The 25077-nt window shown below is 46.7% G+C and overlaps 1 protein-coding gene across 2 annotated transcripts in view; it reads left to right on the top strand.

Annotated features, from left to right (window-relative positions):
- The window catches only part of RAD51C (RAD51 paralog C), a 581015-nt gene that overhangs the window by 162120 nt on the left and 393818 nt on the right, over window positions 1-25077 (top strand). For both annotated transcript variants that reach the window (XM_078679855.1, XM_078679854.1), the window contains exon 5: window positions 21418-21549. In XM_078679855.1, the coding sequence (XP_078535981.1) occupies window positions 21418-21549 (132 nt within the window). The remainder of the gene's footprint in view (window positions 1-21417; window positions 21550-25077) is intronic.

Below are 25077 nucleotides of genomic sequence, written 5' to 3'. Positions count from 1 at the left end.
AGATAAAAATAAAAAAATAGGGCATTATGAGACATTGACACACTCTCTCCTGTCTCTATCTCAACCTCTTTGTCACTCTGCGTACTTCTACCTCTTACTGACACTCTGCTAACTTCTACCTATGACTGACACTCTGTCTCTACAGCAACAGGGAAGCCCACAAATCGGAGATTATTTCAGTAGTGCTTCGGAGGTTCATTACATCCTTCTGAAGATTTTTAACAGCATCTTCTACTTCTGATACTCTGATTTCTTCCTGTCACCCGCTCCGAGACTTTGTGTAAATCTTGGCACAAGAGTGCAACTTCTGAACAGACCTCCCTTATTTTTCCTTCTAGTGCCACTCTGGAGTTTTGTATTGCCTGAAGTAGTACTGCCGTGTCTGTAGTAGTCTGTGTAGCCTTTGCCGCCTCTGTCTGGGGCGTGAAGACCTTTGTATATTGGTCCATTTTCCCCTGCTTGCGGTTCTCATCTTTGGCCATCATCTTTTGCAGTTGAGCCGTCCGGCCTCTGTCCCCTATGCCACTTCTCCACCATGCTTCTGCTTGCCCACCTAGCCTCTTTCTGATTCTGCTGATCATCCTGCTAACAGCATCTGGCCATTCCAAAATGGACACCTGCACGAGCGCATGCATGTACAGTGGATATCTTTGAACTTTTATGGTTACTATTAATTTGACCTCCATGTCAAGAGCGTTCTTTGCAAACCATTGTTCACATTGAGGTCATGTCAAAGCACCAAAGACAGCGCAGGGAATCTTTCTGGTGCTGGCACCAGAGGGATATAAACATTTTTTTATGTCCGGGTCAGCTGGCATCCAGGAATATCTGACGAACCCAGACCATTTTTAAAAACTAGACTCCCAAGAGAGGCCAGGGTGGTATGCCTAACGTGGATCATACAAAACCTTTTCACACATCTCCCCCTCCCCCCCCCATTTCTGTGAGGGAAAGTTCCAAAATCTGTTTGGGTCCCCAAATTCCTACCAACCAGCATTCCCACAATTCCCCCATAAAAACGGTGCCTCTCTTGTGTGGCTAGGCCTAGCACCCACAACAGGAACTGATCAAACAAAGTGACCATCCAGACATGGCATGATCCCTGGTTTGATCTGTGTCTGGCAAGTGCACTAGGGCCAGCCACTCAAGCAGGGTAGCATTTATGGAAGCCTGCACCCCAATGTTTTGATTGCCGCAAAATGTACCTTTGGCAGCTCAGGTCCAGCATCTTTGATCTTGCGATGAGTCACCACCCTTTTAACACCAGTCCCAACTAATAGAGTTATTTAATAAATGATTGGGTCTACTGAATAACTTAGTTGCAAAATCTCAAAATTGGCAAAATAGTAAGCAAAATTGCAAGGCCATAAAGGCACAGATACAGAGTACATAGTTAGAAATCAGAATGATCCCAAGTCCCAGTAAGCAGAACAAGTCATAAAGAAATCCTCTCTAGTGTAAACAAGGGCTCGGGCTCTCCCAAAATGGACCGTAAGAAGAAATCCTCAAATGTACAACATCCCTACTCCAATAGGAAAAAGTCTCTATAATCGGACAGCATCTCAAGTAGATCACAGAATGTTTCTGGCTTACCCCCAAAACCAGGGTTTTTTAATACCCAACTACGAATCAGCAATGAGCAAAAACTGCAAATTGAGCAAGGCATGACTGATGATAACATGTTGGAAAAATCAGAATCATGATAGTCATTAAAACTTTTGTAGCACGAATCCATTTGTAAGGCAGAGAAAACAGCATAATCCAGAGATGTACAACTCAATATGAAACATTTTTAATGTAAGACGCATACACTAGTGTTCTTACAAGCCCATGTCGGAACTTCCAGGGATGTGTCCTTCAGTAAGAGACTTTTGTAGTTCCATGCAGATTTCAAAACTTTCCCTCAGAAAAGTGAGGAAATGTGTATTTTGTCAAAATTTGAGGTTTGAAGGGCATTGTGGGTTAGAAAAGGTAGTGAGATCCTCACACGCGAGAATACCATGGACTCTCCTGCATGTCCGGTTTTCAGGAATTTCTGGGTTTGGTAGATTTGCCTGGGTGATTGCGGATCCTGGGCCCAAAGTCCACAGCTACACGCATTGGAAAAAAATAAGTCTGCTGTGATTGGAAAAATTGGAATTTGATCTGTCCATGTTCTGTTTTCTAGCCTTTCCTGTTGTGGGTGCTAAGCCCACCCACAGCAATGGGATAGCCTTTTTGTTGGGAGAAGTGTGGGAACACTGGGTTGCAGGAAATATTTGGATCACTTCAAATTCCAGAACTTTCTCTCACAGGAATGTGATTAAAATGTGTGTTTTTTGCCAACGTTTGAGATTTATAAGGGCTTCTGGGTAAAAAAAAGTCATGAGATCCATGCAAGACACACACCCCTGGACTTTCCTGGTGTCCACGTTTCAGAAACGTGTGGGTGTGGTAGCTTTCCCTGGCTGTGGGTGAGCCAGGGCCCATAATCCCCAGATACCAACATTGCCAAACCGGGTCATTTTTTTTTCAGATTTTTTTTATGTCTCCACATTGTGTTTTGAGTGTTTTTGTGTTATGGGGGCTAGGCCCAACTACACAAGTGAAGTGCCATTTTTACTGGGGGGAGTGTAGAAAAGTGGGAATGCTGTGTGGTAGAATGTTGTAGCTTCCGGCTTTTTCTCTCCTAGAAATGTGAGGAAAATGGGAATTTTTAGCCACAGTTTGAGGTTTGGAAGGCCTTCTGGTAAAAAGCATTATGGGATCCACAACAGTCACACCACCCTAGGTGTCTAGTTTTCCGAAATGTCTGGATTCAGTAGTTTTTCATGGGTGACGACTGGGCTGAGGCACAATTCCACCGCTATCCACATTGTAAAGAAAAACATTTTTGCTGGGTGAAATGCGATGTCTCCACTTACCGCCTTTGGGTGTTTTGTTTCACAGGGTTTTGCTTTGAGATTCTATCTTTATCAGGAGACATGTGGGAATACAGAATGGTTGAACATTTGTTACAACAGTTGGATTTCTCTGAATTTCTGGCTTCTAAATGTAAGCAAATGTGTAAAATAAGCCATTTTCCAAAATTCCCTTTTTAATCACTTGATAGCATAGATGACCTAAAATTCAAGGACGTACAAATAACCAATGTTCCTAAACTCGGTATTGTGTTTATTTCAGAAAGTTTCCTTCATACCCGTTTTTCTTTCATTCTGTTTTACTGTATGAGTTGCTATTTGGTCAGTAAATACTGAAAAATCATTATAAGGTGGAGCTCAGTTGTTTCTGGATGTTACGTGATATTGGAGAACCTACAAACTGACCCTCCAGAAGTGAGCAATTTGGCAATTCGTAAATAAATCACAAAATTAGGATTTTTGTAAAAATACTAAGATTTTTCATAAAAGCACCCGCAAAATCAAAATTTTGTTAAACCTTCCTTTAATTGACCCTGCACTCTCTTGTTGGGTCAGTAAATGCTGGGTGGCCAGGAGAGCGGTGTATTCATTCTGTCTCATGCTGTTTGCGTGACCGTTTTCCAGAAGCTTGATGTCCGTAGTTCTGAAGGCTTCCAAGAATCAGAAAACAAACCTTTACTCATCTTTCATATGTCACCTTTTCCCAATCTCCTCATACCCTAACCGCCCCCTCCAGTTTTCTCTTCCCTGCAGTCCCTTTTCACCTTTTTCTAGACCCCTTCTTCCCCCCTGCATCAGCCTCAGGGCAGCGAGAAATACATGCTGGTGCAGGGAGGTGTTGAGTAGCCCCTCCACTGTCCTCTCGCTACATTAAAATGAGAGGAGGGTGGAGAAGCCACTTTAACAGCTCCCTCCAGCAGAATGAGTTTCACGCTGGGAAGAGACATGTCGGGATGGTGCCAGAGAGAGTGCACGTTTTAAATCGTAATGTGCATGCTGTCTAGCAGCAGACATCCCGCTCTCAAGCTTGAACTTCCTGCGTAGTGCTGGTTTGGCCGTAGTATTTTTGCAATAGGCATATTGTGTGCCTGCCTCAAAAATACTCCATGTGCACAAATCCTGTATATCATAGCGACCAGAAGGGTTCAGGGGTGTGGAATTCAATCAAATATCTACTTGTCGATTGGGCAGGATGCTTCATAAATCTACTTGTCCTGTAACAAAATCCACGTGTCCCTTTGGTGCCATGTAATGCGGCAACAAATTATGGCAGCAATCTCATTATATAAGAGCTCTGATATAGCCTCTCTGATTATACCTGGGATCATACCACAGTAGTGTTTGAATACATGCAATCTCCTTATGTTGCTATGTTCCGCAGAGCTACATACTGGGGCAGAAGGTAGTGGTAAGCAATAGTTCCAGGGTTGGAATGCCCTTTTGAGTCTGTGCAAACCTACTAACTTGCATGTTTTAAGGGTTTTCAACAACTCCTCTCTAATCTTTTTCCATACTGAGAAACGTTGGAAATGTATTCCTGACAATGGCAGATGTAAACCTTCCAGAGTTGGGAAAAAAGTGGTTGGAGGGACAGTGAACTTTCAAACACTCAGGTTTTCGCAGCAATAACTAGATGCTTTCCTTAGTTGCATTATTTTGGATTTGTGCTAAGTTGATGGTTAGACCATTGTTAGCAGAGTGGCTTTCAGTTGCGTCGAGATGTTGAAGTCCAAACGGAGTTCGGCTCATCTGTACTAGATAGTCTGTGTATAGTAAATTGGACAGTGAAAGCCCGCCCCTCCTTGGGGTGTGTGATTTGCATTTATCCAGTTCTGTCAATAGATCAGCCATAAACAGATTGAACAGCATAGGAGCTAGCTCGCACCCCTGTTTCAAACCCCTTGTAGTTGGAATTTTCCTGGACAGGGAGTTTCCATCTCCTAGCTTCACTTGGACCCAAGTATCAGTGGGTAAAAGAATCAGCTGGTGTAAAAAAGCAGATGGGATATTTCTTTTATTGAGTTTAGCCCAAAGTTTATTCCGGTCTATATTGTCGAAAGCTGATGAGTAATCAATGAAGCACATGTAGAGAGGTAAGTTTGCAGCTTTGACAGCATCTTTGAGTAGAGAGAGGGCAAGTATGTTTGTGATAGTTCCCATGCCCTTACAGAAGCCCGCCTGATTAATGGGAATGATTGATTTTTCAGTTGCCCAATCTATGAAATCGTCCAGGGGTAGGCCAGCGTAGTATTTGGCTTCGTTAACAATTAATGCTACCGGGGGCGTGGCCAGGCGCCGAAGGAAATGGCCGCCTGATCCCTAAGCTCCGCCGGGACCGTTCGAGTCCCTTCCTGAATCCGCTCTAAATCCGGGCTTGGAGGCCACCAGACGCAGCCTCCAGCTCCCCCAGGTTGGGCGACGCAGCGGAGCGATTTTCCGGCTCCTGACACCCTCGGAGGCACCGGGAAACGGCTGCGACCAGTGGCGGAGACCCGACGCCTTGCGCCTGGAGCTCGCGAGCGGCCGCCGCTTTCACCAGAGGCCCCGGATTTGGGCCTACTCCGGTCCAAGGCCCGAGAGGCGCACAGAAGGGGGGCGTGGCCCCGAAAACGGCGCGAACAAATCGCCGCAGTGTTAACGGCCAGCGGGACCCTTCCATCCCGAAGGGCTCACCCACGGGGACTCCAGATCATCTCAGCGCCTGCCCAGCAAGTAAGGAGGGGGCTACAAACAGCGCTACCGTGGTATTGCGAGCAGGGGATACCACTGACCTCTGCTGCCCGGTCCTGCATGGCACTACTGCTAATGAGAGCTACCCCTCCATGCCTTTGAGGTGGGGCACCTACTAATTGATCTGGAGGGGACTGGACAGACCACTGGATTAGAGGAGGACCAGTGTTAGGAGACTGCAGAAATACTGGCTGGTGGTCACTGCTTATAGACTTGAGGTGCTACCCAGCGGCGGGCCCTTGTTGATAGCGACCTTCAGTGGCGCCTACAGTCTGGCTTAGGTCTGCACAGACGTGGAGTGGAGCTGAACTGGCGCCGACTCGAAAGAAGGTGGGTGACGGGCCGTCCGGCCCCAGAGGCACCGGCTTGACCATGCGGCCTAAAGGGGGTGTGGTGTCCCAATCCAACAAACTGGATCAGTACACGGTACCAAAAACGCCTATGCAGTCAGGGGGGGGCGACGAAGGAGGCCGCGGGACAGTCGGAACCCTCCCTAATGTCCATAATGGCGGCGATCCAGACCCTGGGCACCAGCCTTGAAACAAAAATGGACAAGATCACAATCGAAGTAAATCTGCTGCGCACTGACCTGGGGAAGACCTCGGACCGCTCGAAGGCCAACGAAATGGACATAAAGGCCCTTCAGGAGTCGGAGAAGAACCTTGAACGCAGGGTCAGCGAACTCGTCCACCAGCACCGCCAGATGGCGATCCGGCTTGATGACCAGGAAGGTAGGGCCCGCAGGAGCAATATACGCGTTGTGGGCGTAGAGGAAGAACTGGAGGGTGATAGTACAGAGTTGTTTCTTGAGGACCTTATTCTCCGCCATCTTAAGCCCAAGAGACTCTCCAAGATATTTACTATTGAACGTGCCCACCGGGCCCCTGTTACCAAACCTAAGCCTGGGGCCCCACCGCGAACCATCATCGCTAAAATCCTCAACTACCGCGATCGAGATGCGATCCTACAGGCCGCCAGACAACATGGATACCTACAGTACGAGGGATCCACGATCCGATTTTTTCCTGACTTCACGCTACAGGTGCAACAGGAGAGGCGCTCCTTCCAAGGGGTTATGGCGGCGCTACGGGACCGAGGAGTTCGGTACATGATGTTTTTCCCCGCCAAACTAAAGGTTATACACTGAGGCAAATCCTACTTCTTCACTTCGCCAGCGGTGGTACAGGAATGGATCGACACGACGCTCAAGGTGGCTCACCCTCCTCAAAATGGCGGACAGTAGAGAGACACAGGACACCCCTCCCCTGGATCGGCGTCGGGAGGAGTAGAAAATGTTGAACAGAGCCAACGATCCTGGCGTTCGAGATCGAACAGTCCCCGCTGGGATTCGGCCGGGTATGACACAGCGCGATGAGGCGGCGTGCACTGGACTTGGAAGATACCGGACAGTAATGTATACTGTGTGTGTTTTCATTTATGCCTGGGCACTCCGAGGGGAAAGTGAAGGGACTGTCCGGGGTTTACAGGATGGTCCCCCCTATATACTCATGAGCCACGACCTGGGGGCTGCTTGACCTAACATGGAGGGAGGGCGGCTGGGACGGAGCCGGCCACGTTACTCCCGAGTTAGAAGTTCCTCGGTGTTTCACCGAGATAGGGTTGGGTGACAGGCGCTCTGCTAATTGGAGTGGTGGGTAGTTTGAAACCCACGGAGCAGGGGGCAGGGAGGGGGGGTTTTGTTTCCTCAGAGGTGGGCGGTATGGGGGCGGTTGTCACGAGTAGGGACTTTTGGATTCGACTGTCAATATTGCATGTTACGGATTGCGAGATGCGAGTTGTTGGGGGGGGGGGGACCGGGGTGGGAGTTGACGTTTTGAAGGTTTGCGGCGGGGGGGGATCCGGGAAGGGATGGGTAGTGCTGGGTATGTTTTGGTCGTACAGGATCTTAGTTCGTGAGGAACTCATTGGTTCAGGAGTGCTGAGTGGGGACTGCCTTTACAGCAATGGCTATGGCTAGGAAATGGGACAAAAGCCTTAAGATAATGAGCTGGAATGTGAACGGCCTTGGAGACAGACTCAAACGTACGATCGTTTTACAATTCATTAAACGGCACCAACCTGACATAGTTATGCTGCAGGAAACTCATCTACTGGGGAACACATGTCATGCCCTCAACAGGTGGGGGTACACACTTGCCTCACACTCCGGCTTCACCTCGGGCTCCATGGGGGTGGGAATTCTCATCCGCCGTTCTTTGCCCCTCCACGTTGATAATACTGTACTGGACCCGCAGGGCCGCTTTACGGTGGTCACGGGCAGGTGGGAGGGGTACACGTTAAACTTGCTTTCGGTGTATGTCCCGCCAGGCTTGCAGACCTCCGCCTTTACGGATTTGGGTAAACTGCTAATCTCCCTCCCCGAGGGCCAGTTGGTTCTGGGAGGAGATTTTAACTCGGTGATGTCGGGCATGTTAGATAGACACCCCCCCAGGGCCACTCCCCAAGGACAGCAATGGTTGGCGGAGTTTCTGGAGGCCTTCGGACTCACTGACGTCTGGCGCCATCTGCACCCCACAGACAGTCAATATACCTTCTTCTCTGGGCCCCACCATACCTTCTCACGCCTCGACTACATTCTTACTGTCATGCAAAATCACACTTTCGTGCGGGAGGCGACTCTCCTTCCGCGAGGTATATCGGACCACTCTGCGGTCACGACGCACATCACATTCGGTACGAGGAGGGAGGGCTGCGTGGCGCCAATAAGCCCCTGGCACCTGCGGAATGAGGACACACGGGGGAAACTCGATGCCTCTATCACTCATTATTTTGCGGAGAATGACGGTTCAGTCAGCTCCCCTGTCACAGTATGGGAGGCGTTTAAGACGGTAGTAAGGGGGGAAGCGCTATCAATAATATCTGGCAGGCGCAGGGAACAACGAAGTCAGGTCACTACAGCTGAGGCAGAGTTGGTGGAGCTAGAGGCGGCAGCGCTTGAGACAGAGGGCAGAACGGTCCGACACAAATGGCAGCTTAAGCTGGCAGAATATAGGGCGCTGGTCTCTCAGGAGGCCCAAGCGATAGCTGGACATAAAATGGGAAAACTATATGATCAGGGAGACAAAGCCGGAAAACTTATAGCCTGGCTTGACAGGAAACAACAGGCTAGGAAAACTGTGCCACTAATCCTTGACCAGTACGGGGCGACTCTCACGGAGCCGCGAGACGTGGTTCAGGAGTTTGCCAGACATTACAAGCAGGTCTATACGAGAACGTCTGACCGCCCTGAGGAGGATTCTATCGCCCTTCTCGCTGACATCCGAATGCCATGTCTGTCAGATGTGGACCGAGAAACCATAGAAGGCCCGCTAACTGTGGCCGAAATACAACGTGCAGTAATGGAACTCCGACCGGGGAAGGCACTAGGCCCCAACGGACTCCCTATAGAACTATATAGGATTAAACCTGAGATAATCAGCAAGCACCTTAAAGACATGTTTGAGGCCAGCCAAAAAGATGGGATACTGCCACGAGACCAACGCATAGCTACTATCGTGGCTATCCCCAAAGAGGGGAGACCTGTTGAATCCTGTGCCTCATATAGGCCGATTTCCCTCCTCAACGCGGAGCCCAAAATACTGGCAAAAACACTCGCCAACAGACTCAAACCGATACTGAATACGCTTGTACATCCGGACCAGTCCGGCTTCATGCCACATCGAAACACGGCCCTCAATATAAGGCGCTTACATGGGGTGATCGGACAGCGCCACAAACTAAAGGAGGACGCGGTGGTGGTCTCTCTGGACGCCACCATGGCGTTTGACACCCTAGAGTGGCCGTATATGTTCGCCGTCCTGAATAAACTGGGTTTCGGGCTCCGATTTATTGGGTGGGTCCGCCTCCTATATACAGAACCCCTGGCACAGGTCCTAGTGAACAACAAAGTGTCAGAGGTCTTTACTCTACAGCGGGGAACTAGACAGGGCTGCCCCCTCTCACCTCTCCTGTTCGCCCTCTCCCTCTCACCTCTGGCTGCCTGGATTAGACAGGACGTCTACCTTCGTGGAATAGAATGGGCGGAGGGCTGGGAGGACAAAATATCCCTTTATGCGGACGATATCCTCCTCTACCTCTCTAAGCCGCGACGGTCCATCCTTGCAGCCCTTGACATCTTTGCGAGTTTCGGACGCAATTCCGGCTTCAGCATCAACTGGAGCAAATCATATCTTTATGTCCTCAATGGGGATCCCCCGCAGCTCCCCGACACCTGCCCCATCACAGTTGCGGAGGACGGCTTCAAATACCTGGGAGTGTTCATCTCTAAGAACAAGACCCTTTTATATGAGCGCAATCTTCAACCTCCCCTACAGCGTCTCCAACGAGAGGCCAGGTCCTGGCAGAGCCTTCCATTGTCATTACTAGGCCGAGCTGCATTGTTCAAAATGATGGCGCTGCCCAGGTTCCTATACGCCCTTCAAAACTTTCCGGACAAGGTGCCTAATGCCTACTTCGCAGCTATAGAGGCCGCTCAGCGCACCCTCCTTTGGGCGGGAGCCCCACGCATTGCTCTGTCGAAACTCACGCTGGGGTGGTATGACGGTGGCATAGCCCTCCCCGACATTCGTAAGTATTATTGGGCAGCTCATCTCTCCGCGATTAATCAGGGGACCTATGGGGATGGGAACGACCCGGCCTACGGGATGGACAGGTGGCAACTCCCGAGGGGGGGAACTATGAAATAGCTCTCTACTCCACACCAGGCAAACTTCGTCTTACTGGGCCCACACAACACTCGGTGCAGATTTGGCACATAGCACAGAAACAAATGGGATGGTCAGGGGTCCTCACCATGGCTACACCACTCTGGGCCTCCGAAAAGCTGGGCAACCTGGGCCGCTCTAAAGGGTTTAGGAACTGGGACCTCATAGGTATCTCCCAAATTAAAGACGTCTGGGGCCCTAAAGGAGTCCACACATTCGCTCAACTGCAAGCCACATACGACCTGTCGCATACCGAGTACTTCAGGTACCTGCAGGTGCGACACTCCCTACTGACACACATTCTACCCGCCACCACACTGCCTCAGAGCTCCCCCCTGGAAGATAGGCTTTTAGACGGGAACATTCCAGAACATGTCATATCACTCACATACAAAAAACTGATAAACAATTCACCAGACCTGCTCCTACCCTTAAAAGAGAAATGGATAGCTGATGGGTTAGAAATCGATGAGGAGGAGTGGGGGTCTGCTCTGGCCTCCCCCCGTGAGGTCGCCATCTCTGCCCGATTGCGCCTAATTCAACTTAAAATCTTGCATAGAGTTTATTTCTCCTGTACAAGGCTGCAACTGATGGGAGGTGGTGGAGACGGGCTCTGTCGCAGGGGATGTGGTGAGACGGGCACCTTCTTTCATACCCTTTGGGGGTGCCGGATAATGCAACGATATTGGATGAGAGTGGTGCACTGTATGCAGGAGGTGTGGGAGGTTGAAACTAGACCTGAGGCCAAAAAATGTCTACTCAACATTTGGGAACCCACGGACCTGACTCACAGAGGGAGGCTGTGGGTGACTCTTGGGATGGTTGTGGCTAAACGGAACATCGCAAGGTTGTGGGGGGACCCTAACCCGCCAAAACTGAGAGACTGGCAATGTGATATGGACTGGTGTATGCTGCAGGAGAAAACGGTGTATGTCTCAAGGGGATGTTCCCGCAAATGGGTGGACATATGGACAAGATGGAATGAATACAGGGGGAATATATGCGAGCCTCCTCCAGCCACGCAATCTAGCTCCTTTGATGTATGACACTGTCCATTGTTGAATGACTCATTTCACTTGCTGAATTCGAGCCTATACAAACACACCAGCACTGCCTTGATCCTAACACTAATGTACACTGACGACCAGGATACCGGGGGGTTTGTTTTTGGGGTTGTTGTTTATTAGTTAGCCTCTTTTTCTAGATACAGAGATAGGTACTATGGACCTTCTATCCGAACTACTATGTACATATGACCTTCCTCCTTCGCCACTATCCTCAGAGATCCCTTGTCCTTGAAATTCATTGCGCCGCCGTACCCCCGGGTTGACGGCATGAGGCTGTGTTATCATACGGTTATAATGTGATGCTTACTGGAGAGCCGGCCCAATGGGTTGTAGGCGAGAAATGTGAAAGTGATCTCAACATTCAAGGTCTAAATAAAAAAAAATAAAAAAAAATAAAAAAAACAATTAATGCTACCAACATGTCACTTTTTGCTTCGTTTTTATTGCCTCTCTTGTATATTGATGATATAATGGACCCTCTCCATAAATCCGGTATGCTTACTCCCCCCGAGATCTGTTCAAACAGTGGTAGTAGTACAGCCGCGCCTTCTGCCTGCTTTTCGCTATCCTGTTCCTGATCAGATTGGTTGAAAATGAGAGAGAATCAATTGCTGATGGATTAGCTTGTTCATGCAATGCACCTACGGGGGTGTAGCTGAGTCTATGATTACCAATCCTAAATCCTTCCTGTTTTGAGTTAGTGTTGCAGAAGGTGGGTTGCCCAGGCTTCTTCCCTTAGATGTGAATATACTCCTTGTACATTTGGATTCTGTAAACTGTTTATTGTACGTCAGAATCTTGCATTGTTGTTAGTCTTTGAGTCACATAGTAGCTTGCCTTTTAGCTTGCCAGATTACTTTACTCTTATTGGTTTTTAGTTGTGTTAGCTTCTTCTGAACTATGGGATCTGGGCCCTTCTTGTCTGAGCCTCCATAATGTTCTACTTATTGCTTTCATGAACTTGCGTAGTTTGTAGTTCTGTAAGATGGAAATGTGGTTATATGGGTTTCTGGCAATTGAGAGGAGATCCGTTTTTGAAGGGTTTCCCTGGATGATAAACGGGGTCCTTCCCTTGCTGAATGTATTTCTCCTAAGTTTTTGGTTAAAAATTCCCAGCGTGTTAACTCATTTGTAACTGCATCCTCTGGATTGTCCCATAGTGCCTTGGCCGAGGCCAGCAATTTTTCTGATTGGTTAGTTTTACATTTTATCCTCCTGTGGTTCACTGTGTAAATGGAGCTGGGATCCTCCACTGGCTAGGTTAGTATTGAGCTAAATGTGTTCATAGTAATTTCTTGTGATAGGGACACATGACCAAAGTGACCATCTATCTGAAAGCCTGCAATCTTGCTGATAAGCGGCAGGGTTACAAAGGTGTAATCTATTAGGGTACTAACCGCAGCATTGTGAATTGTAGTCGCCAGGTGTTGTTCTCCCGGGAAACGCCCATCGAGTGAAACAAAACTCAAGTGTTCCATGTCCCGCATGATTCCTAGCTGGTCTGGATTGATTCCTCCAGTTGCTGTCTTCCTGTGGGGGATATTCCAAGCTGTGTATTGTTCCTCCAGTAGTTCGTCCCTTCCTTGATGCCCGAGTAAGTGCATATTAAAATAATCTGCTTCAAAAAGTTAGACACCATTTCTTCTGAGAGCAGTCTTGTTATTTCAGATCCCACTAGTTTGACTCCATCGTGTGGGTGAAGGTATATGTTTAACACTATTCATTGTTATTTTTGGTTGTCATCACTTCTGTCCACTCAGAGCTTTTATTGCATTTGTTGAGGTTATCTTAACCTCTACAACCTTGGTTGCCTAAATGCTCTTGATAGATAAGTAGATTGTTAGTCCACCCTTCAGGTGCCCGTATTTGGTGCCTTTTACTGCTGGTAAATGGTAAGTTTTGAAGCTGTATAAATGAAAAGGTTTGTCTAGCCATGTCTTTTGTAGGAGAATAAAGTCAAAGCCTTGGACGTAAACCATGATCTCTCTGTCCGTTGTTTTTACAGTAGTTTAGCAAATATTTTTTTGTTGCTTTTATTTTTTTATTGAACATTTTATTTTGAAAGTAAAGAATCATTAATCTTGCTTTCAAACTTCTGCAAATATTTGCAGCAAGTCAGAGAGTATTCTGGGAGCATTATACTTAGCCTCATATTGCTAAACTTTGAAAATGGGTGTACACATTTTGATACTGGACCCACTGTCAGTAGTGCAGTTAGAGCTTACAACATTTACTTTGAGCACTCACCCTAATAATAAAAGCGGTCAATTAATGAACCATGAATATAAGTTTGTACAGCATTAACATATGGATAAAAATATTACCTTAACTTGCAGACTGTGCCCTTCCCTGATCCATAATGTTGTACTGCAAACTGGCAGCCAAAGGATTTGTGCTGCAGGGGGTTGGGCCTTCTTGTCCCAAAGACAAAATACACTTGAAAACTTGTTGCCCTTGACCCCAAACAATATGTCCTGGGTGTTCGGCTATAGGAGTTCCACATCCCAGAGGGTTTATTGGATGTAATGGTAAATTGATTTTGTAAATAGTCTGTCATGACTAAAAATTCCATATGAAAATATTGTAAAGATTTGTTTTTGGGTCAATGATTAGCTTCTTTGGAAAACTTTGAGGGATTTACATAAAAGACCCCTTGCTGAACTGAAATTTTTGTCTAGTTTTCATAAATGTGTATCTTTCCGGGATCACCCTTAGAGTTCACACGTTTTTCCTCCACAAACTGCAAGTGGGTTGAAACCACAAAAATTCGGAAAACTGGACTAGCTCTTAGAAAAATGGAAACACCAGTAAAAAAAACTCAGCTTTTTCCTGAAAGGTGGAAAGATGGTGCTCCTAGAATAGCTAGTCGTTCATAGATATCATTTTAAGAATTATTAAAAAGATATGCATTCCTGCACAGCAACTCCCCTTCTAACCACCCCCCCCCAAATATATTTTGGCTATTATCTCAGTTACATCCAGCTGAATTTACACTCCCTGTATGCCTTCAGAATCCTCAGGGTGTTGGGAAAAAAGACTCTAATTTAGCATTGATACAAGCACAGGCTACCCCAAACATGCAAAAAATGGCTTAGTACTGGGAATGGGGACATGTGAAGGCTTAACAACCAAGTGGTTAATGCATTTTTTTTTAGGAAATCAGATTAAAAAATGACAACCCCTTATATGCACTTTATCCCTTACCGCAATCTTTCAGTGAATTGTGTCAAGTTTTAACAAACCGTACAAAGATTTCTACCGCAAATCAGTGCACATTCAAAGTGGCCCTCTAGAGTGAAAAAAAAGCATTGTCCATGCCAGTAGGTTTCACAGACCTACTCGCCTTGTTATTGCTTGTTTCTTCAGTGGAGGAGTGGAAATAGCAATGATTTTTGTTTAACGGACTTTCCAAGAGATTTGTCACCCATTTGGTTCCTGGAAATTCATGGAGGAGGTTTTGGAGGAGAAGGCGGAAGGAAAAGGTTTGAAAGGAAACCCCTGAGCTGCCCCTGTGTACTATAGTTTCATCAACTCTCTGCCTCAAGACATATTGTTAATGAGGAGATTTCAGAAGGGGACTTTAAGCCCCGCCCCTCTTTTTCATTGGTTGGCGTCATTGTTTATGCTAAACGGTGGCCTGCCATTGAAAATTTGTTTTTTTTGTTGCTGCCCTTTACCCTTTTCGGCTGGCCCATCCGGACAGGATCGTCTGCTTTGCAGCTGTCGTGAAGCAATTTCTTATCTTTAGTGGGGCCATCTGTTTCAAATTAGCAGTATCAGGTTACTTGTCTTGTTTTCGTTTCGCGTCCGAGTCAGCGCGCGCAGGGGCCATGTGTTTTTTCGCATTCGTGTATTGCTTGTTTTGGGTAGGCAGCGCGGCAGCTTGTTATTTATCACTCCTCGACACTCACGCGCCCGAACCCCAGACAGCGATGCTTTTCTTCGGAAGAGCAGGACAAGGGATATTTTCATAAAGAGTGTGAGCTAACGATTAGTAGTGTTTCAATTACTGCTGCGGCTCTAATTGAATCAGCCGGAGCATGTTAAAAGAGGAATGGCAAACAGAAAGGTTATAGAAGTGGCCTTCCTCCATTTGTAACTTATTTAATATGCTTTCGGTTTCCAGACACAGGGCGTGTACGTGCACCCAGAGACTTTACATTGCTTTTGGGGCATTCCACTGGCTCCCGGGGAGAGGGGCATTTCACACGACAGCAAAAAGGTACACGAAGGGTCCGTGGGCTACGGGGTAACATTACTGGACATGCCTGAGGCCGAAAGAGCTGGGGAGACGCCGGAGGGTGGGTTGTTAGTTGCATAAGATAAAATTAGCAACAACTATGACTTAGTTGTATATAGTATTGAAAATGCTTCTACTTTGAAATGAGGAGACTGTGACAGAACTTTAACGAATCTGTTAGAAGTTACATCAAAGGTAGTAAAGGTTGGTACTGGGGCAGAGTTAAGATTTTTTTTATATCCTGAGGATGAGGGCAAAAAGGGAGAGGCTGATGGGGACCCGTCTTAGCAGCTGCTTTTTAGAACTGCCGTGCTGAGCACCGGTAGGACCCATTCACCTAAAAGTCGTGATTATCATTCCATCATGAGTACTGTAGGTTGAAAAGCGGGATAGCACAGCCATTGCACATCACTCTTTCCAACTCTCTCCGAGCTGTAAAACTTTGAACCTGGCAACATTTTTAGGTGGGAAATTACCTGGTTTGAGTGGTCTAGGGCAGCTATTCGTGGCCACAAACCTGCTTCGGTGCTGCCCTCATAACCTCCTGCTTGTTTATCACATTCCATTCGAATTTTACACTTTGGTGTCAAGGGGCGGGGCTTCCTCACAGAGCCCCCCTCAGTCCTTCCTGCAAACCCCTCTCAAACATCTCCATGGCGAGCCTGTTACTCCCCCCTACCCCCTGTCCCTCCTCACATTTCCTACACGAAGAACCACTTCCCACATCAGACTAGCCTCACCTCTTTCCTGGTTCGTGCAATTCAAGAAGCTCTAAGTAGCACCACTACAAACTGAACTGCCCCTTGGCGCTTAAACAGTGGGCGTAACAATTGCACCACACAATGCAACTTATCATGATACCCTCGGAAACATCATAGGCCCAATTAAGAGTGATATTAATCTCACACCTATCAAAAAGTAATGGTAACATCACACCTATAGCTGCAGTGACAATAATCTCACACCTATAACTGCAATAATGATAATCTCACACCTGCATCTGCAGTGATTGTAATCTCACACCTATCTAAACAAAAAATGATCACACACCTATATCTGCAGGAATACTAATCTCCCACCTATATATGCAGTGATAATAATATAACCGGTATATCTGCACTTACTGTGATATCCACTCAGTACTTATTAAAAAATGAGTAGGTATTAACTTTTTTAATGCATTAGATTAATGTGATAAAAAAGAAACCTTACTAGAAGCCACTATCATTTACAATACAAAACTCACACTAGTACAAATGCAATGCAATAGATTTCGCAATTACAACAAAGAGAACTATTGCCATTATGCTTTACACCATTTAATTAATGCTTCACAAAGGGGGAAAAAACAATAACAGTTACAATGCCACTAGCTCAAAATAATGTCCGTGCGAGACCGATTGCATTGTAAATGCTTGTTCTCTGTTTCCCTCCTGGACACGAAACACTACTGTCTGTTCTGGGACCAGAAGTGGAAATCTGCCGTGTTTCTTTCTTCTTTTGCTTTAAAGGCAAAGATGCTCAGGGAGCGAAAACCTTTTAAAAGGCGCATTTGGGGTTGTCTTTTAATTATACTTACATTGACTCGTATATAACTTGTTGAATGTGCTGCATATGATGTGATTTATTTTTAAGTCATGGGGAGCTGGCGTATTATTATTGGGCATCTCTATACGCAGCATTGAGTTGTTTATTTTATAATAAACCACATGTTGTCACACCATCCCTTTGACTGTTTGTATATCGAATGTGTGCAAGCAAAATGTTACTTGCTCAGTGAGGCGTTACTACTGATCGGGATGACCATTCCACACTATTGTGTGTTGTGGGCAGAAGCGTAATGTGAATGACAGTTGAACAGACCAATAGATGAATACTACGACCAAAAGCCCCTTTTTTAAATGCACATTACATATTATTAAGATTTTTTAAAACACAGCAGTCTGGCGAGACAGTTAAAGCTGCAGTATAGTGGCCTTACTTGCAATCGAGCACCAGCGCCACTAGGCGGCAACACAAAATTGCCTTATTGTAGGTAATGGAAGTGGTGGCCCGAAGAGGGTTACATTGAAAATGAGCATTAGTAAAGCCAACCGGTTCAGCCTTGGCAAATCGGCTTTTTTACAAATGTACACATTTTTGCAATCACATGCAACAGGCATTACAAGTGTAGAAGTAATAAGAAGTAAAATACCACCGTCTAGACATGGCATGCATGTTTGGAAAAAAGAATAATTAAGGAACAAATGAACTATAAAAAAATTAAATGAAAGCTGAAATTGACCTACATCCCTCTCACTGAAGTGGACTACTTTTTGGGAGGATTTGCACATGTGCCACATTTAAGAGCAAAATGCAGTCGCCCACAGTGAAGACAGGCAATTACATACATGTGCTGACCCACGATCCCATTTTGTAAGCTGTGATCAGCGGAAGGAAAATGTGAATGTCGTATTAACATACCAATGGCTGTCTGTAAAAACACACACACGCACGCACACACCTCCCAACCCCAAATTTGGGTTTTCACATGGAAGGCAGGGTCTACTGGGCCTTAACCATGGGGACTAGAAGTAGTTTGCCTCTGAGTCTGGGGTCCAACCTACTATGGTTGCAAACTGGGCCGAGTGCAAACCATCCATGACTTGACTCTCCATGGGAGCCATTGCGAGCAGAAGTGCTTCTCGGGAAAGGAGTGTGGGGGATGCTCGAGCTTAAAGTTCAATAAATACTCAGCAGTACAATAATTGAATGTTCACCTCAGTGCTTCTCTTTTGAGAAATAAAAGTACTGTACTGCACACTGGAACCAAATACTACATACTATTACAATAAATTCAATGTGTTGACCCTGGGTGCTGGCAGACAGTTATGTGCCTTTATCTCTCCCAATGCCTCCCTTTATCCAAGTTCAGGGACCTACCCCACGGTATAGGTGCTCCCACCATGATTGTGGCTCAGGTGCACTTACCACTGCTCAAGTTATTGTGCTCAGACTTTACGGCTCAGTCTCTGTTTTTGGTATTGTCACAAGTGGTGGATCAGTTCTCGTTAAATGAGTGCATTTCTCTGTCAGAGCCGTCAGGGTGGCCTTAGTGCTTGTCACAGACTTTTCCTGTTGTTCGTGATGTAGTTAGAAGTAACCAGTGCTTAATTTGTAAAAAAAGAAGTGCAGGTGCTGAAAATTTTGCCAAGGATACCACAGCTCACTTCTTCCTCCGGTGAGCCCCACGTTCAACTCTATCACTGCCTCAGTCTCTATCTTCTAACCTCGATCTGTTGTCTGTACCCTAAGTCTTTGCTCTAAGTGCCTATCCTCTCGCCTCTCTAATTGTTTTCTATCATCTTTGTCACACCTGGCGTGTTACCTTATTCCCTGTATTTCTGATTTGCCCTCTATTCATTCTAGACCTGCCCTTTTTCCTCTTCACTTTTATCCATGCTCTGCTCTCTCTCCCCTCGATTTTGGCTCTTTACTATCACTCTTCTAGCATTGATTAGCTGTGTCTCCGTTTTATCATTTGTCTGCTTTTTTTCCTCTGTCCTGTCCTCTAAATCCTTCCATTCCATCTTCTCTCTTCTTAATGATCTCTTCTTAACATCATGGCTGCTTTCTCTTTGTATCTGATTTGCTCTCCTTTTCTTCTACGTAGCTTTGTCTTATCTCTCTCCTCTCCTGTTGTTTCTTTCTCCTCTTTACTCCTGCTCTCTCTCTCTCTCATCTATAACACTGCTGCTGCCGGTGATGCCCGTCGTCAGCCTGTACATGTCCCTGCTATTTTGTACTCTTCGTTTTCCTGTTGTCATTCCTAAAGAAGTGGAAGATGGTGTTTTACTTTCTTACCTACACCAAGTGCAAAAACAAAACGTACACCAAATGAAAATGCTTTTTTTGCATATATTAATCAGTGCGGTATGACTGGGTTTATTGCAGAACAGACTGCTCGAGCACAACAGGTGATGTCACTGCTAGTGCTGCCTGTAATTAGTAGGTCCAGGGATGGGTACGGCATAGGCATCCACTGCTCAACTTGCTGTGACCCTGCCTGCTTCAGCACAGGCATTGTGCCCAGCCGTAAGGCTGCCAATGCGATAAGTATGGATGTGGTGCCTACTGGACTCACGCACGCTCAGCAATTACCGTGCTGCGTTGCAGCGCCCAGATTTTACAGCTGATGTCATGGTGCACAAAAGTTGTGTTGGTCCACAGCCGCATCAAGCACGTTGAGGATAGCAGCAATGCAGGGCTCCAGGATATGCTGCTCTGGCTATGCAGCAAGTGGAAAGTCCACATTTACTTTAGTTTATTCTTCCTCAAGAGCCCTCACTCCCAAGTTCCAAATGCGCTCTCGCAGCTTCCTTGCCTCAACTCCGTCATGAGCCAGCCCCCAGCCACAATTATCCAATGGGAGGCTTAGGCTCTGGCAGTGGCAGGGTGCAGCAGACATCGGAGAATAGAATGCAAGCCATAGTTTGTCGATGACTTCTTGGATTTGTGATCGGCATGATGACATCATCACTAACGTGGTGATACACAATCATACCTACCTGGACAGGCGTATGCTAGCCTGTCTATGAACATTTACCAGCCAGTCACCATGCAATGTATGTTATTCTTTTTATTTTGAATTTGAACAATTAAGATTGAGACCACCACCTGCAGGGTCAGAAATTGTAGCCCCGGCCCTGTGAAAGATGTGCCGGTGCTGAGCACCTGAAAGCACCTGCTGAAATTAAGCACTGGAAGTAACCCTACACGGGCTGGCAGATGCAGCCGCCCACAGGCGCCTGACATGCGGTCACTGCCCCGACTGGGCCTTTGCAATTGTGGTTGTAATGTTTGCGGTTCCAGCCAGGACCCAACACAGAGAGAATAGCGTTGAATGTAATCCACTCAGGTCCTAACACTTTAATCTTCCTAGGTTTTCTTGAATTGGTGTCTATCCAGCTCCATTAGTTTGGGTAAGGCAGTCACCTCTAAATAGTATTCTAGCGATCCCATTCTCATATGTCTGGTGTCACGTGTAACCTTTGATTGAATTAGTGGAACGCTGTAGATTCTCTTCAGATTACTGTATTACCCCACTCTTCATATTTGACCTCAGAGATATAGTCATGTGCTTTACATACTTGGAATTCGTGCACCCTCCACACACTCCCTATCGTATCAAGCGCCTTTCCATGCTAGCGCAAAATTCTCCCTATTCATTTCCAACTTCATTTGTCTCCCAAGTGTTGTTAGTTGTCTCAAATGTCTTCCTTGATGGGTTTAGCTTCTTCTGGCCTTTTAGCTCTACTAGTTCCTTTGTTAATTTCTAGAGGGTGAGTTTTGGTGTATGTTGTGTGTTTATGTGCTTAGCATCTTATAGACAAATATTAAAATGAATTATTACTTGTGTTGCCTGGTAGGACGTTTGTCTGTTTTTTGCTGATTTTTCGTTCCATTTTCTTTTAATGCCCTGGTTGGCCAGGGTGCCTCAAGGAAACCATTTGATTCCTATGCCTGTGGATTGTGTTTTGTCTCACTGGGCTCCTCGGCCAGAGACTTGAGTGTGATACAGAGTTCCAGGTGTGGTCGTTTCTGTGTCATTGGCCCCTGACCGTGGACAAAATGCAAGAGTTTGTGGCTTTCTAGCCGACCACATGCAAACTTGGCACTCTTATTTCTTCCATAAAACATATTTCCCTTTCCTTGAGCGAAGCATGTTCATTTTCTGGATGATGTATTTTATCTAATTTGTAATCTCTGTGTCCTAGGTCAAGGTAATTATTATTGACAGCATCGCCTTCCCGTTCCGCCATGACTTTGATGACTTCTCCTTGCGAACACGGCTCCTGAATGGTCTGGCCCAGCAGCTGATCAGCGCAGCCAATGACCATCAATTAGCTGTAAGTAATCTTTTGGTTCTCTGAAAATACAGTTTACACAACCTCATGCCGTGCTGCTGCTGTTAATCCCCATTCATAAGAATTATATTTCATTATTTTTTATATGGTGGTATTACCACGTGTAGTACCACCTCTCTGTCCATGATAAATAAAACCATATACTCTTTTGTGGAATGCATAGGACTAAGGTATGGGCTTGCTTGCAAGTTTAGGTTGTGGGGCAGAGGTCAGGGTTGTTCGTTACAGGTGCAGTCAATATTGGTACTGATTTTAAAATGAAAATCCCAGTGCAAAAAAACTATATGAACTATGGGTAATAATCAGAGATGTCACGAGAATTATGGGAAGTTTGCGAGATGTACAATTTGGTTACAGCCTATTGTAACGATGCGGTTGAGGCCAAATGTGGTTTTTGTTACAGGCTGATGCTAAGCACAGTGAGCACCAATTGTCACTGGGTGTTCGTCTACGATCTGTTTTACTTTTACTAAATTTGCTTTGTGATGGTTCTGACAGTGATCCAGCTGGCCCTGTCACACGTAAACAATTCCCTTGTAAATTCTATCTAGTGCCAGGTGTGGTGGCATCATGTATACCTAGTTGTAGGGCCCAACAAATACCAGCGGAATCACAGGGACTTCCAAGCCCCCATCTTCTTCTGCTCTGAAGTAACAACCTGTTCCTAATCACATTAGCACATTAGTTTAGCTATCTTCACCCGACATCTGGAATATGTGCCCCCTTTTTGCCCTTATACTTCGCCACACCACCGCTATCCTAGTGACACCCTTCTCATATCCCCCCCACCCTCCTTCTCCTCTTTCTCCCAACATGGCCACCACTCGAGTTAAGGCTGGAATTAATTGCTACAAAATCGTGTATCCTCCCGGCCAGACTAAAGCCTCAGTAAAACGATTGAAGCATAACACTATTGAATGTTTCCCTGATTCCCTTTTTGTTGATCAATTTTACAATGGTCGTTTTGGGAGGCTCAAAAACGATTTAATTTTCTTCACTCATGACACTCCCTCTTAGTCCACCAGCTTATATAATTCCCTTAACGTCACCTCCTCCTCCTCCTTCCCGCATGGGAAACAACTAAAAAGTTTCCCCTCTGCATTTTGCAACGTCTCTTTCACTATCTCACTCTATAATAACGGTGCTATCATGATCCAAGGCAAAGACGCCTGTCTCTCTCTCTTTGACCAACTCTTCCCCTCCTCTGCAACCAGGTTTTCTCCTGATTTTTCACCAAGCTCCACCCACTACTCCCTTTCTCCGCCCCTGACCCCCCCTACACTCCAACAGGCTGCACCCTCGAGAAGCACAGGTCGGCCCTCTTCCCTCCCCCCATGCCCTCCTCTCCCATTCCTCCCCCCTCACAGTATGCCCCCTTCATCACGTCAGCCTTACCTATAGCTGATATGCTCCTCGTCCAATCTGCACCGTCCCGATACTCCAATCTCATCTCCTCCCCCATTTTGCTACCTGCCACCCCCCTTTTTAGTCCACCTCTCTTCCAACCCTCTCCCCAGTTAACTTTCCATATGCTCCCCTCATTCTTCCCTCTCCCCCTCTTCTCTACCCCCTTCTCCCCTCACTATTTACCCCGACTTCTCCACAAACCCATTGCATCTCTCTCCTTCCCCCTACTCCTCCAGCATTGCTGTGCTAACCCCTTTCCCCCCTTGGTAACCCTTTCCATTTCCCTCCTTCTGGCCCAGCAGAACTATTTCCTTTCTTCAACTTCCCTTTCTCCCAACCCCCCTCACTCTGCCAGATGCCTGTTCCCTCACAGCCACCTCTCCAAGCTGACAGGACCTCTCCAATCACCTCCCCTCTTCTCCTCCCAAACCTCCTTCATTCCTATGACTCCACGCAGTCCTCCCCTCTCCTTCTGCATCACCGCCTCGATCCTCACCCATCTCCCCCTAATTATGTCCTTAATTCCTTTTCTTCTTCCAACGCCAACAAAGACAACTCCCCCCTCACCTATGATACACCAACTCCCACTCTCAACCTCCACCTTTCCACACCTATGAACCCTATAACCCAACTCTCCTCCTGTCCCCCCACCTCTCCCTGCCTTCCACCACCAATTTCACCCCCTCCTCTTTCCATCGAGCCACCCAACCATCCGTGCTCTGCCCTAATCTCACTGGAAAACAAGCTAGGCTCTCTTATCACCTCCATCTCCCAGCTTGTAGCTACCATTTCACTGTTAAGCTCCAAGATTTCCACTTTTCCGTTCACGTCAACTCCTTTGGAAAACTCTCACCTTCCCACGAGATGCACCTCGCACCCCATAATAACCAAGCATAACCTGTTGTCTGCAAACCTCGTCAACTCACACAAGCCCTTGAACGCCCCCCCTCTCCAACCTGCATCTCCTAGTAACCCTACTATCTACACTATTCCGACCATCTCCTCTGTCAGAACCAAGCATCCACCTAAACCCCCCCGAGCACCCCCGTATAAGAACAATATCCCTATCACCCTTCAGAGCCCAAGTACCCCCGTCACCAAAACGGTCTTGTCAGAGCTGCGCTGTCTGCTCCACAACTGCAAATCTGCAATCAAACACAAACTTGAAATCGCAGACACCATCACCCTTCACAACATAGACATGCTCTTCCTCACAGAGACCTGGTTCAACGATACCTCTCACTCTATGCTTGATCTCCTACTACCCACAGGCTATTCTTTACATAGGAATGACAGAATTGAAAAAGTTGGGTGAGGTGTTGCAGTCATCTTTAGAAACGCCCTTCAACTTAAGGCTTTTCCTATCAGCTCCTTCCGCACTTTTGAATGCCTATCTCTTGAGCTTCAATTACACCACCGCTCACCCCTCAGATTCCATGCCATTTACCGCCCGCCGTGCAGCGGCCCTTTCTTTATGGAGGAACTCAGTGACTTCATTAGCGACCAATACTCGCAAAGTGACAATCAGATCTTCGTGGGTGACTTCAATCTCCACTGGGGCTCGTCTCAAGACTCTTCTGCAACACTGCACTGAATCAACACACTCTAAGGGATCAATCTTGGACCTTGTGATTTATAAAGCAGGCATACTTTCTATCGCTACCCCTATTCATGTAGACTGGTCTGACCACCTCCGCATCCCATTTCTCTCTTCACCTATCACATTCTATAACTCTTGGCAAACCTAAGAGGGCTACCTCCTGGTTCCGTGACACTAAAACATTGACATTGGTTCCCTCTGTGAATCAGCTTTGTTATCACTTCCAAGGCTAGACCCGAACCTAGATGTTGACGAACTCACCTCCCAATGCCTCACAGTCCTTGCAGTCGAAATCAAGAACGTTGCTTCTCTTCAAAGCAAAAAGAAAAGGCCCACTCCCTCAGCACCTTGGTTCAAAAAATCCCTCTATGAGGAAAGGAAGCACCTTAGATTCCTGGAGAAACAATGGAGGCATGCACCATCCATTGATAACTTGGCCAGGCTTCGCTCAGCAAGATCCAAGTACCAGAAGCACATTTTCCTTGGGAAAGCGTCGCACTCAA

The sequence above is a fragment of the Lissotriton helveticus genome, chromosome 3_1, assembly GCF_964261635.1.
Source record: "Lissotriton helveticus chromosome 3_1, aLisHel1.1, whole genome shotgun sequence".
NCBI classification, from domain to species: domain Eukaryota; kingdom Metazoa; phylum Chordata; class Amphibia; order Caudata; family Salamandridae; genus Lissotriton; species Lissotriton helveticus.
This window is presented reverse-complemented; position numbering and strand designations above follow the sequence as displayed.